Source organism: Anolis sagrei, chromosome 6, assembly GCF_037176765.1.
Source record: "Anolis sagrei isolate rAnoSag1 chromosome 6, rAnoSag1.mat, whole genome shotgun sequence".
In the NCBI taxonomy this organism is placed as follows: domain Eukaryota; kingdom Metazoa; phylum Chordata; class Lepidosauria; order Squamata; family Dactyloidae; genus Anolis; species Anolis sagrei.
Window position 1 is genome coordinate 82,462,919 of NC_090026.1, and position 21,496 is coordinate 82,484,414.

Consider the following 21,496-nt stretch of genomic DNA (forward strand, 5'->3'; position numbering starts at 1 on the left):
GAAAAAAGGAGGGAAATACCCCCCCCCCCTTAACACTCTAGACTGGGGTCTTTCCCACTTTACCAGTCCCCCTTTCTATCCCAACCTTTCCCAGTTTCTAGCCCCCCTTTTACAAATCATTTCCCTACTTTTTCAACCACCCCTAAAGATAAAGGTTGTCCCCTGACATTAAGTCCAGTCAGGAGTGTGGTGCTCATATCAATTTCTAAGCCGAAGAGCCGGCGTTGTCCATAGACACCTTCAAGGTCATGTGGCCAGCATGACTGCATGGAGTGCCGTTACCTTCCCACCAGAGCGGTACTTATTGAACAACTCACATTTGCATGTTTTCAAACTGCTAGGTTAGCAGAAGCTGGGGCTGACCGTGGAAGCTTACGCTGCTCCCCAGATTCGAACCTGCGACCTTTTGATCAACAAGCTTAGCAGCTCAGTGGTTTAACCCACTGCTCCACCGGGGGCTTCCTACCCATTCCAATATTTTCATGTTTCCAGTCCTTCTTTCCCACCCCCTTCCCACGCCAGTCTTTCCCACTTTTCTTTATTGATATACACACAGCATTTCCCCCAAAATGTATAGTTAAAATAAACTATGGTGATTATTGGAAGGATACATAAGCACATTTACAATGAAGAATAATGATTTAATCAGAGTTGGAAGTCTTATCTTAAATTATAGTTTATGTAAATATTCAAAAAAAATTATCCTACTGATGCCTCAATTAATGTAATTTTATTGGTATCTATTTTTATTTTGAAATTTACCAGTAGCTGCTGCATTTCTCACCCTCGGCTTATACTTAATAAGTTTTCCCAGTTTTTTGTGGTAAAGTTGGGTGCCTCGACTTATATTTGGGTCAGCTTATACTCAAGTATATTACATATTACTTGTAAGACACGCTGAATCCTCTTCTGGGTGAGAAGGGCAGCATATAAATGTCAAAAATAAATAAATATATACAGTATATATATTATTCTGTTTCAGCTCCTGACAATGCCTTCTCTTTAGATAGAACTTAATGGGTTGGGCTTAACTGTTATTCTTTAAATGAAGGACCAACTCTTGATAAACTAGTGTATTTATTTCAGTAAAGAGACTTTTTCTATGAATGAGACTGGCATGTTGTTAGTTATATGTACAAACAAGTGAAACACTATGCATTTGCAGGGATTTCTTGTATAATTCCCAGTGGTCGTATCCCTCTGGAAATGGCATAAGCAGAGTTGCACTTCTGGGACCATAAAGTGTGGTAAATGCCAAACTGTATTACTTCCATGCATGGACATTGCAGATTATGCTCCTACATGCTTCAGTGTCATGGAAATAACCACCTACAATGGCCAAAGACTGTCTATCAACCCCTTACCCTCACAGCATTTTTTGGACATTTTTTCATCAAAGTAAAGTGAACATCGAAATATTTCACATGAAGAAAAAGGTCTACGGGAATCTAAATTGGAGAAAGGCAAGATGAAAATGGAGCAAAAAAGGCAAATTGTGTAGAAGGGAGGAGGGGAAATGTGGGTATATGACATTTTTAACAAACAAGCTGAAATGGGTTTTTTGTTGCTGGTTGGCTTTGACTTATGACAATTCCGTCATAGTTTTTTTCTAGGAAAGGTTTATTGAGAAGCATAAATTTAGCTACTGATTGGAATGCGAGGAGGATGACCTTTCTAACTCACAATCACCAGTGAGCAATTGCTGCATTGAGGAATTGTGATGTGGTTCTGCCTCCTATTGTTTAGCTTCACTAACTGATGGGAGAGAGTTGGGAACATAATTTTCCCTTATTGGGAAGTAAACATAACTCTTTCACTTCATGTAGCTGATAGCCATTAAGGTAGGCTTGTAGTACCTTATTGAACTACATAGTTTTAATACAGAGCAGTTATGGATCCATACTTCTAAACTACAAATCCACAAGTACAATACACAATGCTATGAATAGTATGATGAAAAGATGGAATAGAGGGAAGTTTCTAGCATATTAGAAGAAGCCTGGTATATTACCAACCATGATTAAAGGTTGCCCGCACAAAGGTTGGGAATATATCTATACGGTGACAAAGGCATGATATTGAAATAACAGGAAAACATGCAGAAAGATTGGTTTACCTTCTTTTCAAGGCTGAAAGAGCTTACAGGATTATTCCCACAGGTCTGAACTTAAACTTCTTTCATTCATTGTGACAACTTATCCTAACCTTGTGATGTCAGAAACCTTTGTCTGGTAATCCATTGCAATAAGTCTTAACTTCAGAGATGAACATTTTAGATATAGATAGATGATAGATAGATAGATAGATGATAGATAGATGAAACTGTATATCCTCCCACACTTCATATAGCTAAGATTAACCCAAAAGAGGCAGCAACTCCTTCTGTTCTCTTCACCGCAGAATCACTTCTGGCCTTTTTGAATGCCTGATGTGAAAATGCTGGCAGCAGCAGCCAGGGATGGCTAACCCCCTGAGGTGGCATTGATGCTTTCTCTTTCACACAGAATGACCTTTGACTTAACCACGGGTCATATAACCCCAAACGGTGCTCTGAACTTATACATGAGGCCAACTTATACATGAGTTTATATGGTAATCATGAATGCCAATTTATAGATGTAGATGACATAGCACAGCTAAGAACAAGAAAAGTAAACATACGTTAAGTAATGCTGCAAACTATCACCCAAATGTTAACATACATGGAACACTATCAAAGACATAAGAGAAGTCATTTCAGAATAGATAATAGTATGAACCAGTTTGCAAAAATACAAGCTGTAATCTTTAGTTTATAGCCATGGTTAGCTACAGAAGATCTTACCAACCAGAAGGTTAACAGTTCAAGCCGTGGGTGGAGTGAGCTCCTGGCATCAGCCCTAGCTCTTCTGCTTATCTAGCAGTTCAAAAACAGCAATGTGAGTACATAGGTACCACTTAGGCAGGGAGGTAAAAGGTGCCCCCAAAGACATGCCAGCAAGGTGTCCATGGAATAATGGAACAACAGCACCTCCCCATGGCAAGTCAAGCACAGACTCCAGATGCTGAAAATGAGAAAAAAGAAGGAAGCCTTGCTTCTGTCTATGTAGTTTGTCTTTATTAATTTGAATAACAGCATTGAATGTTTGCCATAAATGTATTCTGTAATCCACCCTGAGTCCCCCTGGGGAGATAGAGCGGAATATAAATAAATTATATTATATTATTATTAGTTCCAATACAATCTCAAATCAATGGCAAGACAGACTAACTACTGTAAAAGGGTGTGCAAGAGTGTTAAGAAGCCTGACTAGTATTAGCGCTTTCAAAAGAACTCAGTTCCCAATGTCATTAACTGGCATCTGAGATAGATCAGCAGCTCAGTAGATATTTTATGTTGTAGTGTAGAAATGGCTTTGTTTACCATTTTGTCCTTTCTCTATTTATCAGCAACATGCAGAAATCTCTGGGTTTATGCATGAAAAAGATGGCTGTAAGGCAGTTTTGTATGTTGATAACCTTGTGTTGTTTATCTTTAGCTGTGTGCCTCCATTGGCAGAGCTGATAAAATTAATTGTTCAGATGGAAATTAATCTTTTCTGTTGATATTATTAATTGGCCTAAATCTACGGCTATGCCTACTAGAACCAATACATCACTTAAACTGTTTGCCAAGTGGCAATTTTGTTAGTGTCCAGAAGCTATTAGGAATTTAGATCTATTAATTCCTTGGGATAGTACTCACTATGATTCAGCCAAGCTTGTCTACACTGTTGGGTGAAATATGTCTTGACTTGGATAGGTAGGCATTGCTCAAGTTAAGCAACTGGGGCAAAGTTAATATATTTAAGATGAAAATGTTCATGACATGTTGGATATGCAGCAAAATACAACAAAATAAAAAATACACAAGCAGTGCTGCATTTTTGGGGTAGGGAAGAATCAAAACACATTTATGCCATCAAAATTCACCAACAGTGCCAGCCAATAGTTCAGCTATACGTGATCCTGCTGCATCTTCTAAGAAAGAGATTGACCACCTCAACAAAATGTTTGTGTCATAAAGATGTTTATGGCATGTAATGTGACTGTCCTTGCATGAAAAATATGACTGTAAGGCAGTTTTGTATATTGATAACCTTGTGTTTTTGATCTATTGCAGTAGGTAAACTTTACATTTGGTATTGTAAATATAAATAATGTACATACTGGGCTTGTATTTTGGCATTATATTCCTATGACTTAGAACTTAACTGATGATTGGTGTGACTGGATCTTGCACTCTCTTAATGTAGCTAACAATTCAAGGTTAGGAAAGCAGATTTTCATGTCCAGTGGTGAAAAGATCTTACTGCTATAGCTATGCATTAACAGAGATTCTACAGGCATCACATCCAAGTAAATACTTTGGAGGTTATATCATAAATTTATATTAGTCTATATACTTAGCTTGCACTCATTTCCTATGCATTTCTTACCAACTTCCCCCATACTTTTCTCACACCCATTGTTTGCACAGGTATTGTAAAAACCCAATTGAGATTTTTTTCTGTAACATTCCCATGCAGGGTACTCTTTCACCAATCAAATAACTCTGCATTTTCTGTATACAATCTAGGGCAACAACTTTGATACACATGGTCTTGGGGTTACATTTATCTCTGAAATTACCCTTTGTCCTTTCCTCCCTCTTAAAAGCATTACACTTAAAATCAGAGGACACTTCAAGCCACAATTAAAGGAAAAAGAAACAGTAATAGTTATTGAATGACCTTGTCTAACTCTGAGAGTTTAAAAATCCATTTCAAATTATACTACAGCAGTTGTGCTGATACCACTGTTTCACATGAAATAGTTGTTGGTTTTGTGTATGCTGTTCCTTCCTATAATGACCCTATGGGTTATGAATTATGCACTTTCTCATTTTACAGATGGAGGAACAGGTAGGACTTTGCCTTTGCCAGCATGACATAGTGAGATTAAGAGAGTGTGATTTGCCTAGTCCTAGTCAAACATACAAATCACTTTGTCATGCTAGCTGCCCCAATGTTCATCGCTCCACTCTCCATTGCCTTAAACAATCTTCTCTCTTTTTTGGGAGGAGCTGCATAGCTTAAAAGGTTAGGTTGGGAGCAGTGGAAGTGGAAGTAGATTTTTTGAATCCCAATCATCTGCTAAAAAACAGCAGAAGAAATCTGGCATTCACATTAGCTCAAAACCTAAAAAGTCTCCATGGAAGCTGAGCCCTCCAACCCCCTGCACTTCTAAAAAGGCTCTGGATAGTTATAGAGTAGTGATGGTGAACCTTTTAGAGATTCAGAGGGAGTTGAGTGTGTGTGTGTGTGTGGGGGGGGGGGGGGGGTGAGCAGTGGAGGGCAGTGGTGGGTGAGCAGCAGGTGAGTAAGGGGGCAGCCAGCGGGCAAGCAGTGAGTGAGCAGGGGAGTGGGGGCAGCGGGCGGGCGAAGGGGTGGGCAAGCAGGCGAGTGTGTGAATGGGGTGAGCGGGGCTAGTGTGCCAGGAGAGAGGGGCTGCATGCCCCCTTCTGGCACACATGTCATTGGTTTGCCAACAGTGCTATAGGGCATGGGAAAAACACAAGAAAGTGTTCAGCAAGACATAGGGTGAATGGATTTGGATTTGTCCCACATTTGACTGTGCTCTTGAAAAATAGCACCATTCGATTTCTTTTCCCTCCCTCACATTAACAAGAGGGTTTCCCAGCGCACTAGAGATGTTTCTTATAGGAGATAGAGGATGAAGAGGGAATCTATGAGATATAGGATGAAGGGATTGAAAAGCCCTCTTACATAAGCTTCATCCCTTGAGTTAATAACCACAATATACTAATGTATAAGTCAACCTCATGTATATAAGTCTAGAGCAGGTTTGGAGGCCAAAATTATGGATGCTGGTATGACCCATGAATGAGTTGATGTAATTCTGTGTAGAGGGGAAGCACCCAAAGATGCCTCAAGGGGGTAGCCACTGCCATCATTTCTCCACCAGACATTCAGACAAGTCAGAAGTGGTGATGTGGTGGAGAAATTAGAGGGAGTTGGTGCTTTTTTAAGGTTCTAAGTTCTCACATTTTGCCACCCGGAGAACATTGTGGTTCCTTTTTAAAAATAAGATTCAGAACTCACACCGACCCATGGATAAGACAACCCAAAGATTTGAGATTCATTTTTTATTACAATTTCTAGAGTAAATTGAAGCAATTTACTCCATAATGCAATTATCCCATAATAATGCAGTTACCTGTCTAGATGGAAAAAGCTAGCAGTGGGACAGGTAGCCACAGAGACACAGATGAAGGATCTCAGCCACCATTTGTTCCTCAGCTTTAAAGCAGGAGAACACAGCTACGAAGGACAAAGAAGTTGCCACTGTAACTCTAGTTGTGCCTTGAGCCACAGGGAGAGGTGGTTAATGAATTCACTGTTATTGTTGTTTGGACTTTTTACCTTGGCCTGTGGTAAGGAACTGTGGGGGTTGCAAATCAAAAACCTATGTTGGACCTAAGATTCCTCACAACTGCCATGATTAATCTCTTGTTTTGTTTGCTGAAGGGAAATGATTAATGTCATTAGTTTGAAGGTCATGATTAATAAATATTCCTAATACATTTTGGGACAGATGGATGACACCTCCAAAGAAAACCATAACCTCATATATAATCTAAAACATTTTATTTATACAAAAATATGGTAAGTGCTTGAAACATTTTATAAACATGATTATATATGTTCACATTCCTATTTTCATACATGTTGTACCATGGATGTGTTCCATGGAAGTATTTTTAAAAATCCCTTTACATGAAATAGTACAAAAAGTTAAAGAGTTGCCAGGAGCTACTGGATGCTCTGTCTCTTCATCTTTGGCAATGCGTGAAAAATATCAAAAACAACACTGCTTTTGAGTGGAGAACCACAGTGCATCTACACTGTAAATATAAACCAGCATCAAGCTAATTTGACTCTCATGAGAACAAAACATGAGTCCTGATAGATCAGGTCAAAAGTTGAAGGCCTAGGCTAAGAGTAACAAGACTGCCTCTAGTGGCTGCTGCTGAGAAGCAGCTGTGACATCCGCATAGTGCAGTGGTTCTCAACCAGTGGTTCCCCAGATGTTTTGGCCTTCAACTCCCAGAAAGCTTAAGAGCTGGTAAACTGGAGTTGTAGGCCAAAACACCTGGGGACCCACAGGTTGAAAACCACTGCCATCGCAGATCCCCCTGACCTCAAAGGCATTCCCACTCCTGAAAGGCAGAACACTGTTATACATTTCTCTGTCCCTATATTGATACTCTTTCCTAACATATGGCTTCACTTGATCTTCCTATTCATAGAATTGAGGAGGGGACATCGTTCCTTTGCCTCAAGCAAAATAATGTCATGGGCCAAGCAAAGTGCAATCGACCACTGCCAAGGTCCACCAAATCCACCATGTTGCTTCTCAAGGCTGGTGCCTCTGTGGTAAGATATAACGGTAAAAGACTTGCCTTAATAAGTAGGTGTTTTTTTTTTTATCCAGATGTTTCTGGGCAGCTCTAGTTCAAAACAAGTAGCGTGCTCAGCTCTGAATTTTTCTGTGTGCGTATGCCCAATCTTCCTCTAAATTCTGGATGAACTATGTTTTCATGGTTATCCAGGAATCCAAGGAATCTTTTCTAACTAAGAGTTGTGGCAGTGAAATGACAATGGGTCTGGGCAGAGGGATAACCCAAATCAAAGTGCTGGTCTTACCTAGAGAAAACCCGTTGCTTAACATTTAGTCAAGACCTATGAAAATCCCATTGATTCACTGAAGCTAGCATTTGCATTTGGGCCACAATGTTTCAACCTGTTTTGAAAATAGTGGTTTAGATTTGAAGCAGAAAAGCACACTATGTTCCAGTTTGGATTGAAGCTCCCTTTTTTTCTTCCTTATGCAGTTGATTTCCAGGACGCTACCCTGTGAAACCAACACTAGAGGTCAGTAGATCTCACCTCAGTTTAGCAACATTTCAATCCAGCATAAACCCGTCTTGCCAGTAGCTCCACAGTTCAGTACATAGCCCACTGCAATTAAATCTGGATTCCATTTTCAAGGGCTTTTGCCCACTTAATGCTTAAATATTTCTAGAAATTTTTAATATAAAAACAGACACAAAAGCTTTTTTAAAAAATAAATATTTCCATCATAAAATTTTAACTCCTATGTGAATATACTTTTTCTTATCCCTATTGGGTACACAAAGCAAGAGGTTCTTTGGGGGAGAATTGCACATGAAGGGTTATCTCATGCAGACTGATTTAATTGAGTGTTGGCAACAAATTCTTGATCTCTACTCTGAAACAAAAGGAAGGCACGTAAAACCAGATTTGAACTGATTTAGAGGGTGGAAAATGACCTTTTTTGGTAACTCAGAATCTTCCAGGCAGCATGGTAAGTGGCTATTGGCTGGGGAATTCTGGGAATAGTTGTCCCAAAGGAAACTTTTCTGAGCCCAGCACAAAACCGAGACAAATTGAGCACCCCAATGATCTAGGAAGAAAACACTCACTGTTTGAAATCCCATCATTTAAAATTCCTCAAGAGGCCAGCTCTGAATCTAAATATTTTGGAAGACTCAAAGAATGTAAGCCATGCCTGTGGGGATCAGTTTAGGAATGTGCTTGTATTGCCAGCAGCTCTGAAGGAGGAGCAGCCAGGGTTCGGCTACAACGCGCACGAAAAGGACGACCGAAAACAAGGCTTGCCTTGGCGTTTCTGCAGCATCACAGAAATCCAGACACTCCGGAAGATATTGGTGTGCTGTTCCCTCCTTTCATACTGGGCATGAAATCAAGTGTGAACTTAAGGGCTCAAGAAACTAGACATGATGTTACCAAATCCCAGAAAGGAGGGTGGGAGGGGAGAGAAGTCCAATTTTTTGTCAGAATGCACAGCAAATGTAAAACATCTGTTTCAATTATAGTTGGCTCAGCCCGATTTCATAAGGCAGGGGGCTGGAAAAAGCCTTGCTTCTTTCTCTCTCTCTCTCTTCTCCCCTCGCCCCCCCATGCAGACTACTCACATAAAGTTCAAGTGCAAAGGAAGGAACGGGAAAACTAATGGTCCTTTGCACAGATATGGAAGAAAAAGAAATGACATACTATTTGGAATTCTATGCAGAATTAGACATGTTAAAATATATTTCAATCCAGAAGTGATTCCCTGAATCTACAAATTGTAATATATTCAGGAATCAGCTGAACAAAAATTGCATAGATGTTTCTTTGTGTACATAAAAACTTTAGTATGGCCAGAATTTAGAAAAAAATGACTTTTCCATGGCTATGGTATTGGGAGATTTTGGTAGCTGTAGTCCCAGAAACCAACTTTGTTCAAGTTCTTAAATACAACTCAAACTCTCAGCAGTTGTGAACTTTTCTGTTCCTCAGTAGCAAAAAATGTAGCGCAGTGATCTATACCATTTACTACAGTGTAGTGTTTGACTGTTTTCTGATTCAGGTTGTGGTGAATAAGGCACTTTTGCTGCCAGTATCTCAAAGGATATCTGAACAATCCACTGACGGAGTTTCCTATCGAAACTTTAGTTTCCTGGAAGATTCTCTGTAGAGCTTTGCTATGTGTATATATAGATATAGATATATACATAATACATACATACATATGCAAAATTGCTCTTCCATATATATATATATATATACAGGCATTGATATAGTGCAAACACAATTGGCATTTTGTATAAACTCCTTTGCTTGAGAAAGCACCAAAGTAGCTCATCCTATGACGCAGTCAAGGGAACTGTTGCTCTGGCATGACAGTTTGCCCATCACAGCTTCCTCATACAGTCATTTCCTTTCCATGGGAGCTGCAATGTTGAAGGAGTGATGGGATCTTCAGTGCCACAGAAAATACACTCAAGACCTCTTCTTGTTCCAGGACTGTGCACACAAGACCTCAAGAGAAGCCTTTTTCTTCCCTCTTTCTCTTCCATGCAAGCATTGCTTCGCTAGTTGTTAGTTGGCACTGTTCACAGAGCCCTCCTCAGGGATCTTCTCTTCAGAGCTGCTTCTTCCTGAAAGTGTGTCCTGGTATTCAAAATCGTTGAACCGCTCAGCTACGCACTGAGCAGTGAGCCGGGCTTCAGGGTCATGGTCCCAGCACTCGACAAGGGTCTCACAAACTTTCTGGATGCCCTGAAATATGCCAAGAAAAGGCAATGAATACACTTTTTTTTTAAAAAAAGGCAAAAGCAAAAATAGGTACAACACTGTAAGATTGCCCTTCCACAGGTCAGGGTATTACTATTTGTAAGGTGTGCAAATTCACACAGTATCTACTCGCATGGTATTGGTGTCACTACACTGAAAGGATGCAAATAAAATTGAAGAAAACACAGCTTGGCTAGATTTACATCTCATGTGCTTAAGGGAAAATAAAAATTCCAAATGGTAGCAACCTGCATTACTGTTTACATCAGCCACCTTTTCAGTCAAAAGGAAATAAGCTTGCACCAAAGGGCTCCAGGATTAGGATTCTCATTTGACACATAGAGAATTAAGGCTGCTGGCAGACAGCGGTTTGTAACAAATGTACTTTAAAGTAATCTATTCCTTTTTGTGGTAGTATAAATTTGCTTCTGCTTGGAAATGTATTTTCTGGGGTTAAAATCCTTCTGGATCAGCTAGTGGCTGATCTCCACTATGATAGTGGAGAGGAAGGCAACAGACATGGAAGTATGCAGCAACAACATCAGCAACATACTGTCAGTTTCTTGAAAGCATGAAGGAGATTCCCAGAAACAAGTATGATAAGGCTTGGCCAGACAATCACCTGCCCCCATGGCACAATATTATTATTAATTCCTTCTTTTGCAGACTGCCTGGGATCTGTGAAAATCTCATTGCACAGGTGCCAGGTGTTCAAGAAACAAATGAAAATTTGCAACCCCAAAGAATACTAAACTGATAGCATTGATGACTACTACAGTAGTGTTTTGTTCCAATAAGATCATGCCCTTGAGCCACAACTCTTTGAATCCCCCTAGACAATATGGCTACCAGTGTTGACTAGAAGATATAGTACAGAAAATAAGAGCAATATTTTCAAGTTCTGCAATTTCCACTGTGCATCACCACCACTCAACATTGTGGATATTTTTAGAGATAGGTCTGCTAGGTGGTGGGTACAAAGTGGTCTTTTACAATATCCAGAGCCGGTGTGCATATTAATGCAAAGTTTGGAAGGCTCACATTAATGGGTGCACCTGCACACTGATTTGGTTACTCAGGGACTAGAATTGGCAAGGACTTTTCAAATCCGGACAGATCAAGGGAACTACAAGAGATGTGAACATTCAGTTCTGCTGACAAAAATAAAAAGCCTTCCCTATTTTTTTCATTTCAAAATGTTTTTACTTTCCATGACATGAAAATGTGGGCTGTCTCTCACTGTGAGGCATGTCTGGGGAACAGCATTGTTGAATCTCAGCCATCTGCTAAGAAAATAGTTCAGGAGGTATGGACTGCACATTGGCTCAAATCCTAAATAGTCTGAATGGAAGCTCATCCCTCTAACCTCCCGTACTTCTAAAAAGCCCCTGGATAGATTATAGCGCATGGGAAGAATCATAAGAAAGGGATCCACCTGGGAAGGGTGGTTAGATTTGTCCCAAATTCAACTGTGCTCTTGAAAGGTAGTTCCAGCAGATTTTGGGCAATCTCACATTCTTTACTCCCCAACACTAAACAGGAGGGTTTCTCAGTCCACTATAGATCTATCGATCTATCTATCTATCTATCTATCTATCTATCTATCTATCTATCTATCTGGTGCAGAAAATAGAGTTGGGAGGAACTTTTAGAGTGGTGCCATAAGAATTGAACTGATACCACAACCTGTGTGCAACAAAGTGTTGAACTCATTGTTGGCCAAGCTACCCGGGCCAACAAAGGAAGATGGCGGGAGTAACACTTCATGAACACTTGGAGGGTTACAGTCCTGCTACTTTGGAGGACTTCATTGCTGGTTTGTAACCAGCTCTTTGTTGACTGGACATCACGCAGCCCAATGGAAGAACTTAAATACTTGCCTTTGTAGCAATGTATTAAAACAAAAACATAAAAGGACAGTGAGTAAGATCAAAATAACAGCTATGGTGACTATATGTCAACATCACAAAGCCCTGCATGCACTGCATAATTTACCACTTGGGTAATGCTGACAGATGTCAATGGTACAATGATATTGGAAAATATACAAAAAATGTTAATTGTATTCACACTGGAATTACTTTGAAGTTAAATTAAATATTAAACATTAACTTAAAAACCTGAAGTGCAACAAATCTCATTAAGAAGTGAAGGAGAGGGCAAAGCCTGCTATGCAAAATCCATTTCAAGGGTTTATATCATGCATAATGGCTACATTATAAAATTTTGCAGTAGGGTTAGCATAACACCAACTGTTGGTGGTTTTCATCAAGAGTGCTAAGAATTTTTAAAAGGCAACCAACAAATAATCAAAGGGCTGATCCCCACTGAATTTTTACTGACATTTGATACACCCATCGCTAAATTAACCAAATGACTTATAGTTGGTCATCCTGAGTTGCCTAGGAATTCCCCACATTGAAAATTAATATATAAAAAGAAATGTAAATAAAATCATAAATGATTTGTGTGAATGCATTTATAAGCACTTTGATAGGGCAAATCTAAGTGACCAAGCACAAACTATTACAAGTTCATTTCTGGCATTACTGCCCAGCAAAGGCTGATGCTCTTACCTGATGGTTGAGCCATGAGCTAGGAATCTCTGGTCGCCCTCTGTCCCTCAAAACGTTGTCCTTCATGCTTTCCACACAAGGATGTTCTCTCACTTTAGAACCAAACGGGGGCTCGTAGTCTTTGACCTCTGCCAAGAGAATAAGGAAATACAAGGGCACTCAGTCTGGCTTGCAATCCAAGATCATGAAGAGAAAACTTGATGGCTGTTCTTGAACTTTGTTACAGGAAAAAGCAAAAAGTACCAAGCAACACAACCCATTTTCGAGCATTTTCTCCATACATAAGCTGCTTATCGGCTTGAAAAAGAGGAATATTCTCAAAGATAAAGATGGACTTAGGATTCATTTTCAGGCATTGGGTTTGGCCTAACCGCAAGTTCAAGAACTCTGCAAGAAGCCAGGAAATGAGGACTAGGCAGCAAATATAGACAGGTCTTTCCTAACAGTGTCTTCAACAAGGATCTTTCATTAGCCCACCATCACATATCCATATCCATTTGCAGTTCCTACAGTACTCATAGTGCTTGTGAAATAAAAACCCACCCAGCCTCAAACTGGGAACTAAGAAATAAACATGCACCAGACTTCATTAGTAGGAATTCATTTTGGCAGGAAGCTAATTTTTGTAGGCCATATCCAAGCAATCTGTAGAATCTTAGGGGGAAGGTAAAGTAAAATGATGTTTGTTGTTATTATTCATTTATTTTTCTCTTGTATCTGCTGACAGTAAAATCAAACAATACTGAGTGGTTGTAGGTTTTTCAGGCTGTACGGCCATGTACTTGAAGCCTTCTTTCCTGATGTTTTGCCTGCATCTGGGGCAGGCATCCTCAGAGGTTGTGAGGTCTCGTGGCCAGACAGCCTGAAAAACCTACAACCCTGTGATTCCAACCATGAAAGCCTTCCACACTGAGCCACCAAGCTCATCTCTGTATGTCATTATTTTGGCATCCAAAGTAAATGCCCAGCTCACTTATTGCTAAAGCTAACTTCTTTCTGGTCTTATTTCTTTTTGCTGAAGGATGAGATACTATTATGGCATATTTGGAAACAGCATAAGAGAGAGCCAATGGTGAAGTGAAAAAAAATTGTTATACTAGAGTTTGGGAAATCTGGGTTCAGGTTTCCACTCAGCTATGAAACCTGCTTCCTCAACCCAAGCTACCTCATGAGGTTGTTACAAAGAAAAAGTGAGGAGTTGCAGAAGCATGCATGCTGCCTTGAGTTCACTGGAGGAAAGATGCAATGTAAGTGTAATCAATGAATAAAGCTAAACTATAAAATAGAAAAACCCAGGACAAATCTTTCAGAGGATCCCAAGGAAACAAAAATCTCCACTCACATCTCACTTGTAAATCAATGAACCCAAGCCAAAACTGGGTGGATTCACAATACTTCAAGCAAACAATGAACAGATGGGTTTTTGAGAGCTTGCCTCAGTTCCTGAACAGCCATTAAAAACAAATCAAGCCCAATGTAATACAAAAGGGGACGCACACCCATGTCTGCCCATGTTCATGGGTTCCAATTTTGTTTTTCACTTTGTAACTGGTTTTGTATGGAAAAAAAGTATGAGATTTCTTAAATAAAAGTTAAAAAAACCCAACCCAAAAATATTTTACCCACTCTGGCAACAAAAAGGGAGCTGCTATTACCATAGATTTCCACATAGCATAGAAATGAGTGTCCTGTCTTTGAAAATGCATGTACAATTTACTCATACACCTAATGAATCTTTGGCAGTGGTAGGAGACTTTAGTGCTTGGCTTTTTCTGTAGCTCGTTATTTCTTTTCTAGGAAAAAAAACCTGAAGGAAGTTGGCAGTTCAGGAGAGAAAACACAAGATGAAAGGTATTTTTATGGAATGTAGTTTAACACATCTGTTGTGGCTATGTTTTTACATCCATGTATCACTGTTAAATTAGGAAACTGAAATTGCCTTATACTGTCAGGCCATCAGGAAGCAGTGGCTCTAGGGTTTCAGATGTTTTTTTCTAGAGCAGTGGTTCTCAACCTGTGGGTCCCCAGGTGTTTTGGTCTACAACTCCCAGAAATCCCAGCCAGTTTACCAGCTGTTCAGATTTCTGGGAGTTGACGGCCAAAACATCTAGGGATCCACAGGTTGAGAACCACTGTTCTAGACCTACCTGGTGCTGTCAGAGATTGAACCTGAGATCTTATGAATGGAAAGAGCACAGTATGAGCAATAGCACTTCCTCAACAGTTCATTCAAGTATCACATACAAAGGTACACATTTAAGATTTATATTCTATTTGAGCTTATGTCTGCTGATCTCCTGTACCCCAAGCAACACACTGTAAGTAGTCTTAGATATTTCAGTAAGGTCTACACTATTTCAATAGCACTAGCAAGATTAATGTAGCATATCAGTAACACCACAAAGAATGCAGGAAATGATTGCAACAGCAGTCTGCTTACATTACAAACCCATTTTGAGTTGGTTTTAATTTTTTTTTTGCAAGTAGCTACAGCATTTTGTTCACCAAAAGTGCCCTACAGGTACTGTCATAACATGACTTATGTTTACTGAATTAAGTGTGGATTTGTAAAATCTATACTTTCTTTTAACATCTGCATTTTTTAAGTTTGCATTTTTAAAAAAGTTAAGTTTCATATTAATAGGCCCTGCACAACTCTGCTGCGGAACATTAGTGATCTATATATCTGACTGGCTGGAAGAGATCATTCTTCTTTATCTATTTTTGACATGAAAGGATGTGTGACAAAGCTGAAATACACACAAACTATATTTCCTGGAGCCAGTCTAAGGAAACAAGTGTGATTTGAGGCACAATAAAGGGCAATTTAAGAAGTGCCAAGCTTTCTTCTGAAAAAAAGAAAAGGGTAGAAGCTAGTAATTCTTTCTTTAAAAAAAGGAAAAGCTCTGCAAACAGATATTATTTCTATATAACTACTTTTTAATATCAATGTTCCACATGTATAGGTATTTAGGGGCAGGCCTACAGTTCATATACTTCCATTATCTGTTCATTGTTTGCTTGAAGTATTGTTTGCTTGAAGTATTGTTTGCTTGAAGGTAGTTCATTAAAAATGCTGTACCACCACATATAATAGTGTGTGTGTGTGTGTGTGTGTAGTAGTAGTAGTAGTAGTAGTAGTAGCAGAGCCAGTGTGATGTTGGAAAACATGGATTCAAATCTCTACTCAGCTATGGAAACACACTGGATGATATTGGAAAAGTAACCTCTTAGATTCAGAGGATGCCAACCCTTTTTGCCAAAACCCAGAAACCTATAATAGATTCATGTTATGATCACTGTAAGCCAGAATGACACACAATACCTACAACAATAACTCCTCTTACTATTGTGTGAAGGCACACAATAACTGCAACAATGGTTTCTCCATACCTTCAGATAAGAGTGGATTTTTAAAGCTCAGTGAAAATTTGCAATTCTTAGCATGCCAATTTTCCATCAATCCACCCCCCCACCCCAAACAAAAAAAGTGTTGCATCAAGAAAAATGAAGTTAACTTCATCTTTTCCAGTGAACTGGACCCAATGCTTATTGGAGGCAAAATTGACTGTGAATTCATGCTCAAACACCAGAACCTTTTGAACACTTTGAAAATAGAAAAACAGAAAATAGTATTTCTGCTATTCAGAAATACCAAGCCTGTTATCTTCTCTGCTTCCTAAAATACCAAAGTTTTTGCAAACTTTTTAAACTGATATTTTCATACTTAAATCAAAGGCACCATTTTTGTGTAGCTAGCAATTCTTTCCAACAATACAGTACTGCTTAAAGCAGCACAAGGAATAGAAGCCATTTTGATAGATATTTTCCAAATTATTCCCTAGTAACCTTACTGATTTTGACTGATGTCATGCACTGGCAACAAAGGTCCTGAAAATAAGCGGCTCTTAGAGGGCCTGTTAGATCACTTAACACTCTCTGCGCCTCCCTTTCTCACAGTCTCCATGCCGAGCACAAAGGCAAAATGCTTGGATGGAAATGATCTTTCTCACAAAGCATAACATCTGGTTCACAGCTGTTGTGCCGACTGAAATACCAAGCTAACAGGGTAGTGAAACAGTTCAAGCTTTCCCAAAAGCAGCATTGCTGAGTTTCTAAATATGACTTCTAAATTATACTCCGTAAAACATCAAGCAAACTATATTCAACTTCTCCCACACATTTAACCCATCAAATGGCTTCTTTTTAATGTCTTCTCTTCACCTGTGAATACATTGCTATATACAGCTTTAACATACCGATTAAGCTCCATGTCAAAGGAAATTCTGGCTAGAAAGGATTAAGATACTATGAGCAATGTGTTCATGCGTTCACCTCTTTGCTTCACCTCTGCCTCGCAAGGTCTGGCTTAGAAGAACATCTGCACGTTTCACAATCTCTGCTTCGAACAACCTATAGGGCCCCTTTTTTATGGTAGTATGCATTTGACTGAAATGGTAAATCTCAAAAGCAAAATAATCATATTTTCATTAACCAAGCACTCTTTTATGCCCTTCCTTTATTCACAAAAATCCATACAGAGGCCATTCACATTGCAGAAACATTACAGTTTGATGCCACATTAATTGACATGAGATCTGTAGTTTATTGTAGCACTTTGAAATGCTTATAATGAAATATATATAGTGCAGGAGGTGAGGGTTTCTCTTTTCCAAGAGCAAAAGCCAATGTCTGCAAGGGTACAGATTTTACCCACCTCCACTGGGATGAAGAGGAATCTCAGAATAACTGAGGTTGGGAAAAGCTTTAACCTCACCCTTATCCCAGTCATCCAGTGTTGGTGGCAGTGATCCTGGGATAGGGAGGGAGGTTTTCCTTCCCCTTGCCTTTAGAATGAAGGGACAACATCTACCAGATAATAATAATAATAATAATAATAATAATAATAATAATAATAATAATAATATAATAACTTTATTTTTATACCCTGCCAAGCATCTCCCCCTCGGGGACTCGGGGCGGCTTACAAGGGACAAGCCCAAAAATTGCAATTAAAAAAACACAAGTAAAACACTTACCAATTAAAACATCAAATAAAACAATACAACACCATTATAACCAACCTAAGAGCAATATGGCTGAGAAAAGATTCAAGGAGAACAATACATTTTACAGGAGCGCAAGAAAAGTGCAGCAAACCAGTAGATTGGGCGGGAAATAGTGCCATAAACTTGTTGAGGTAGATCATATGAGGGCTGGAGTAAAGTGCAGAATTCAATAGGGACAGGGAAATTACTGGTGAGCTGCTTAATTGAAAGCACACCGGAACATCCAGGTTTTTAATTGACTTCAGAAGGAGGACTAGGTAGGAGCCTGTCTGATCTCCCTAGGGAGGGAGTTCCAGAGCCAGGGGGGCACAGCCGAGAAGGCTCTTTCCCTCGTTCACACCAACCATGTTTTAGATGGTGGGGGCAGAGAGAGCAGTTAATAGATAGAAGAATTCTATACACAGCATTTAAAACTATTGTCAGTTGAAGTGTACAGTTCAGCAGCTGTACCTACAAAACAGGCAAGTGAGTGAAATAGATCTGAGCTCCTTAAAATTTTTCCACTTGCAACCCCTTTGGGCCTGAGAAATTTTTAGGTGACCCAGATAGATAGGTATATAAAATAGGAATAAAAACCAAACATTTACTGATCAGCATTTGCAAGATTGCTTTTCCTTTTTATGAAGTACAGTTGAAGTATCTTTTGCAGAGTCCACTGTAAACCTTGCATGACAGATTTGTGTTAATGTCTGAAATAGGTGTTGTGGGGCTACAACCTTTGTCATCTCAATGATACTTAAGCTTGATATGTATGATGGGGACTGAAATCTAACAACACATGGAAGACCACATGCTCCCCACAATCCTGGAGATCACATTCCTGGAGATTTACCCCATATCACTTGTCCACTCACACACTTCAGAAAAAGAATGGCCAATCCTACCTGTGTATAACATGTTCCAAATGTTTTAAAAATGTTGCCAAGACTATTAAAATAGTTACTATTAGAGACAATAGTTATGATTAGCATCATTTTCAGTAATTCTGGCTGTATTAGCCAATTCACTAAGTAACATTGTCCTTAATTTTATTTCTCCCATAGTGTTCACACCTACTGTTGTAACAATCTATTAGCTGGTTCTTTTGTTCTATAAGTGTGGAATTCTAGGTTTAACTCTGGTTTTTGTGCATTCCCATATTTTACATATGTGTGTGTGTGTATACACACACACACAAATACACACACACACACTTTAAGGAGACTTCTACAATGGAATTTTGTTTTGTTGTTTTGTTTTTTAATTAATTTTTGGAGAAGGATCTAGAAGAATCTCAACCCTTTTTTTAAAAAAAACCCCTTAAGTGACACATGATTTTTCTTTGTAGATAACATGAATTGTAGGCAACTCTGTCACTTCCTGAACAGAACTGCTGTATGGGTGGTTATTCACTGGGCACTATGCCAATGTTCTCAAACAGAAAAAGGAAGTGATCTCAGGCATCAGCGAGGATAAGAGTCTTCCTGAGCAAACAGTTCACCTATGCCTTAAAAAGACAAGCTGTGGAATGCAATCAGTCAGAATTGCAGAAATACACTAGCTAAAGAAAGCCATTTTTTGTCACCAGGACAGCTTAATAATTCCAGATAAGGACAACATCCAATAGGTTGTGGGAATGTGGTCTGTTTTGAATCATACATAATGTCTAGCTGAAGAAAAATGCTTCAGTGATGATGTAGAATAATTTAGGACAGCCTTCTTTGCTGGAAATGATGTGAGTTGTAATCTGACATACCCAGAATGGAACTAATCGGGGAAATCTGGTTTATGGTGTAAAACAAAGCTTGGAAAAGTTACTTGGGGGGGGGGGGGCACGGGACACAATTTTCTAACAGGCATGTTAGTATCAATTTTCCCAAGCACTAATCTGAATACATATGACATAATGCCACAATTCTATTCTTTAAGTTCTAGTTTGTCCTGGAAGCTACCTGGATGGGATATCACCTGCAAATCAAATTGCAAATTGAGGACTTTGGTGAAAGAAGCAATGTCCAAGTGTCATAAATTAAAACATCCTGCAACAGGTTGACCTAAGTAATACTTAATGACACATATACTATATTTTAAAAAATCTACAGTGTCTAACATGGTCTATTGCGCATACCTCCAACACCATTGCAACGGGATGTCAGTTCCCATAGAACTAAGGCCATGGAATACACATCTGTCTGTTTGAAGGATTCAACATTATCCAAATTCATTCGTGATTCCAGGACTTCAGGAGCCATGTATCTTGCGGTGCCAACCTGTGGGCATTTAGAAAGTAGTTAATGCTTTTGATGGATGAACCGATTCATGAAGTTCATGTAAATTCACTGCAAAATATAATATTATTATACAAGAGAGAAAGTGTGATGTGCTGGTTAAACTTGGGAAATCCAGATTCTATTAGACAATGAGCATGAGATTCACTGGGTGATCTCGGACCAATTTCACTCTTAACCTGACCAAATTAATAAGGTTTTTGGGGATACCCTTATGTGTATATTGACTTGTTCTCATTAGCAGAAGAGTTGAATTTAGTTAATACATACTTAATCCCCCCCCCCCCACACACAATGTGTACAACTCTCCATCTCCCTCCCCCTTTCTAACATACAGAGAGATGTCAAAAAACATGAGCTAAAACCTGTCGAGCATCCTACATAGAGTTAGCATGCACCCCAAACCATTATGCAAGCCCTCCTTCCAGACACATCAACCTACTGTAAACCTTCCAGCTTTTCTATTACTTCCCATGCCATGACTCACCTGACCACTGTTGGCTAGGTCATCTACAGAAAGAGTAGGATCCAGCCTCAATGAAAGTCCAAAATCACAGAGGCAGCAGGTTAAGTCATTTTTCACCAAGATATTGGAGCTCTTCAGGTCCCTGTGTACAATAGGTGTTTTGGGCCGGCCACAGGGTGTATGGTCACTGTGGAGATGGGCAATTCCTCGAGCCAAAGATCCACCTAATTTCCAGAGATCTTCCCAGCTAATGATGTGTTTTATGAGGTATTCCTGCAAATTGCCCCTTGAGTGGAAAGCAGTAATCAACCAGTATTGCTTGCCTAGATCCGTCTTGCGCTCTTCTGCTGTGAGGAACTGGAGGATGTTCTCATGTTTCAGATTTATATCAGAGAATATATCCTTCTCGGTCTTCCAGGATGCATATTCTTCATAGGAAAATATCTTGACAGCCACTGTCTCAAATTGCTCTGATGTATTCTGTTTCAGTTTAGCCTTATAGACTTCAGCAAAGCGCCCTTTGCCCACTAGGGTATCCAGTTCAATGGGCAATAGTTCCGTATTATGGTTAATGTTATTGGCACAAGTAGAACTAATATCAGAGCGGTCATCATCCAACATAATGGCACACACATCACTACAGTCATTACGTTTTCTGGATTTCACATTTTTCTCCCATGCCTTGTTCAGTTTCCTCCTCCTCTGAATACGGTAGCAGTAAAAGATAAAGCTCACAGCAATGGCACTCACAAGCAATGGAACAAGGCTTATTAGTGCAACTTTAGATATCACATCTTTCCCTCCATCTTCTGGTGGGCTTTCTGGAAAAAAAAGGATAAAATATGGCTTTAAATGTGCATATGAAACTAATATATATATTAATATGGTAAAATGCTTACACGATGATTTACAAACAACGGGAATATACAGAATG

General features: G+C 39.4%; 1 protein-coding gene across 1 annotated transcript in view; it reads right to left on the bottom strand.

Moving 5' to 3' along the window:
* Positions 1 to 6,651: 6,651 nt before the first annotated feature.
* Positions 6,652 to 21,496, bottom strand: part of TGFBR2 (transforming growth factor beta receptor 2) — a 62,090-nt gene continuing 47,245 nt past the window's right edge. The window contains exons 4-7 of the mRNA XM_060781877.2: positions 20,584 to 21,383; positions 19,937 to 20,078; positions 12,761 to 12,888; positions 6,652 to 10,169 (exon numbers count right to left, since the gene is read on the bottom strand). Of these exons, the coding sequence (XP_060637860.2) occupies positions 9,990 to 10,169; positions 12,761 to 12,888; positions 19,937 to 20,078; positions 20,584 to 21,383 (1,250 nt within the window). The 3' untranslated portion in view covers positions 6,652 to 9,989. The remainder of the gene's footprint in view (positions 10,170 to 12,760; positions 12,889 to 19,936; positions 20,079 to 20,583; positions 21,384 to 21,496) is intronic.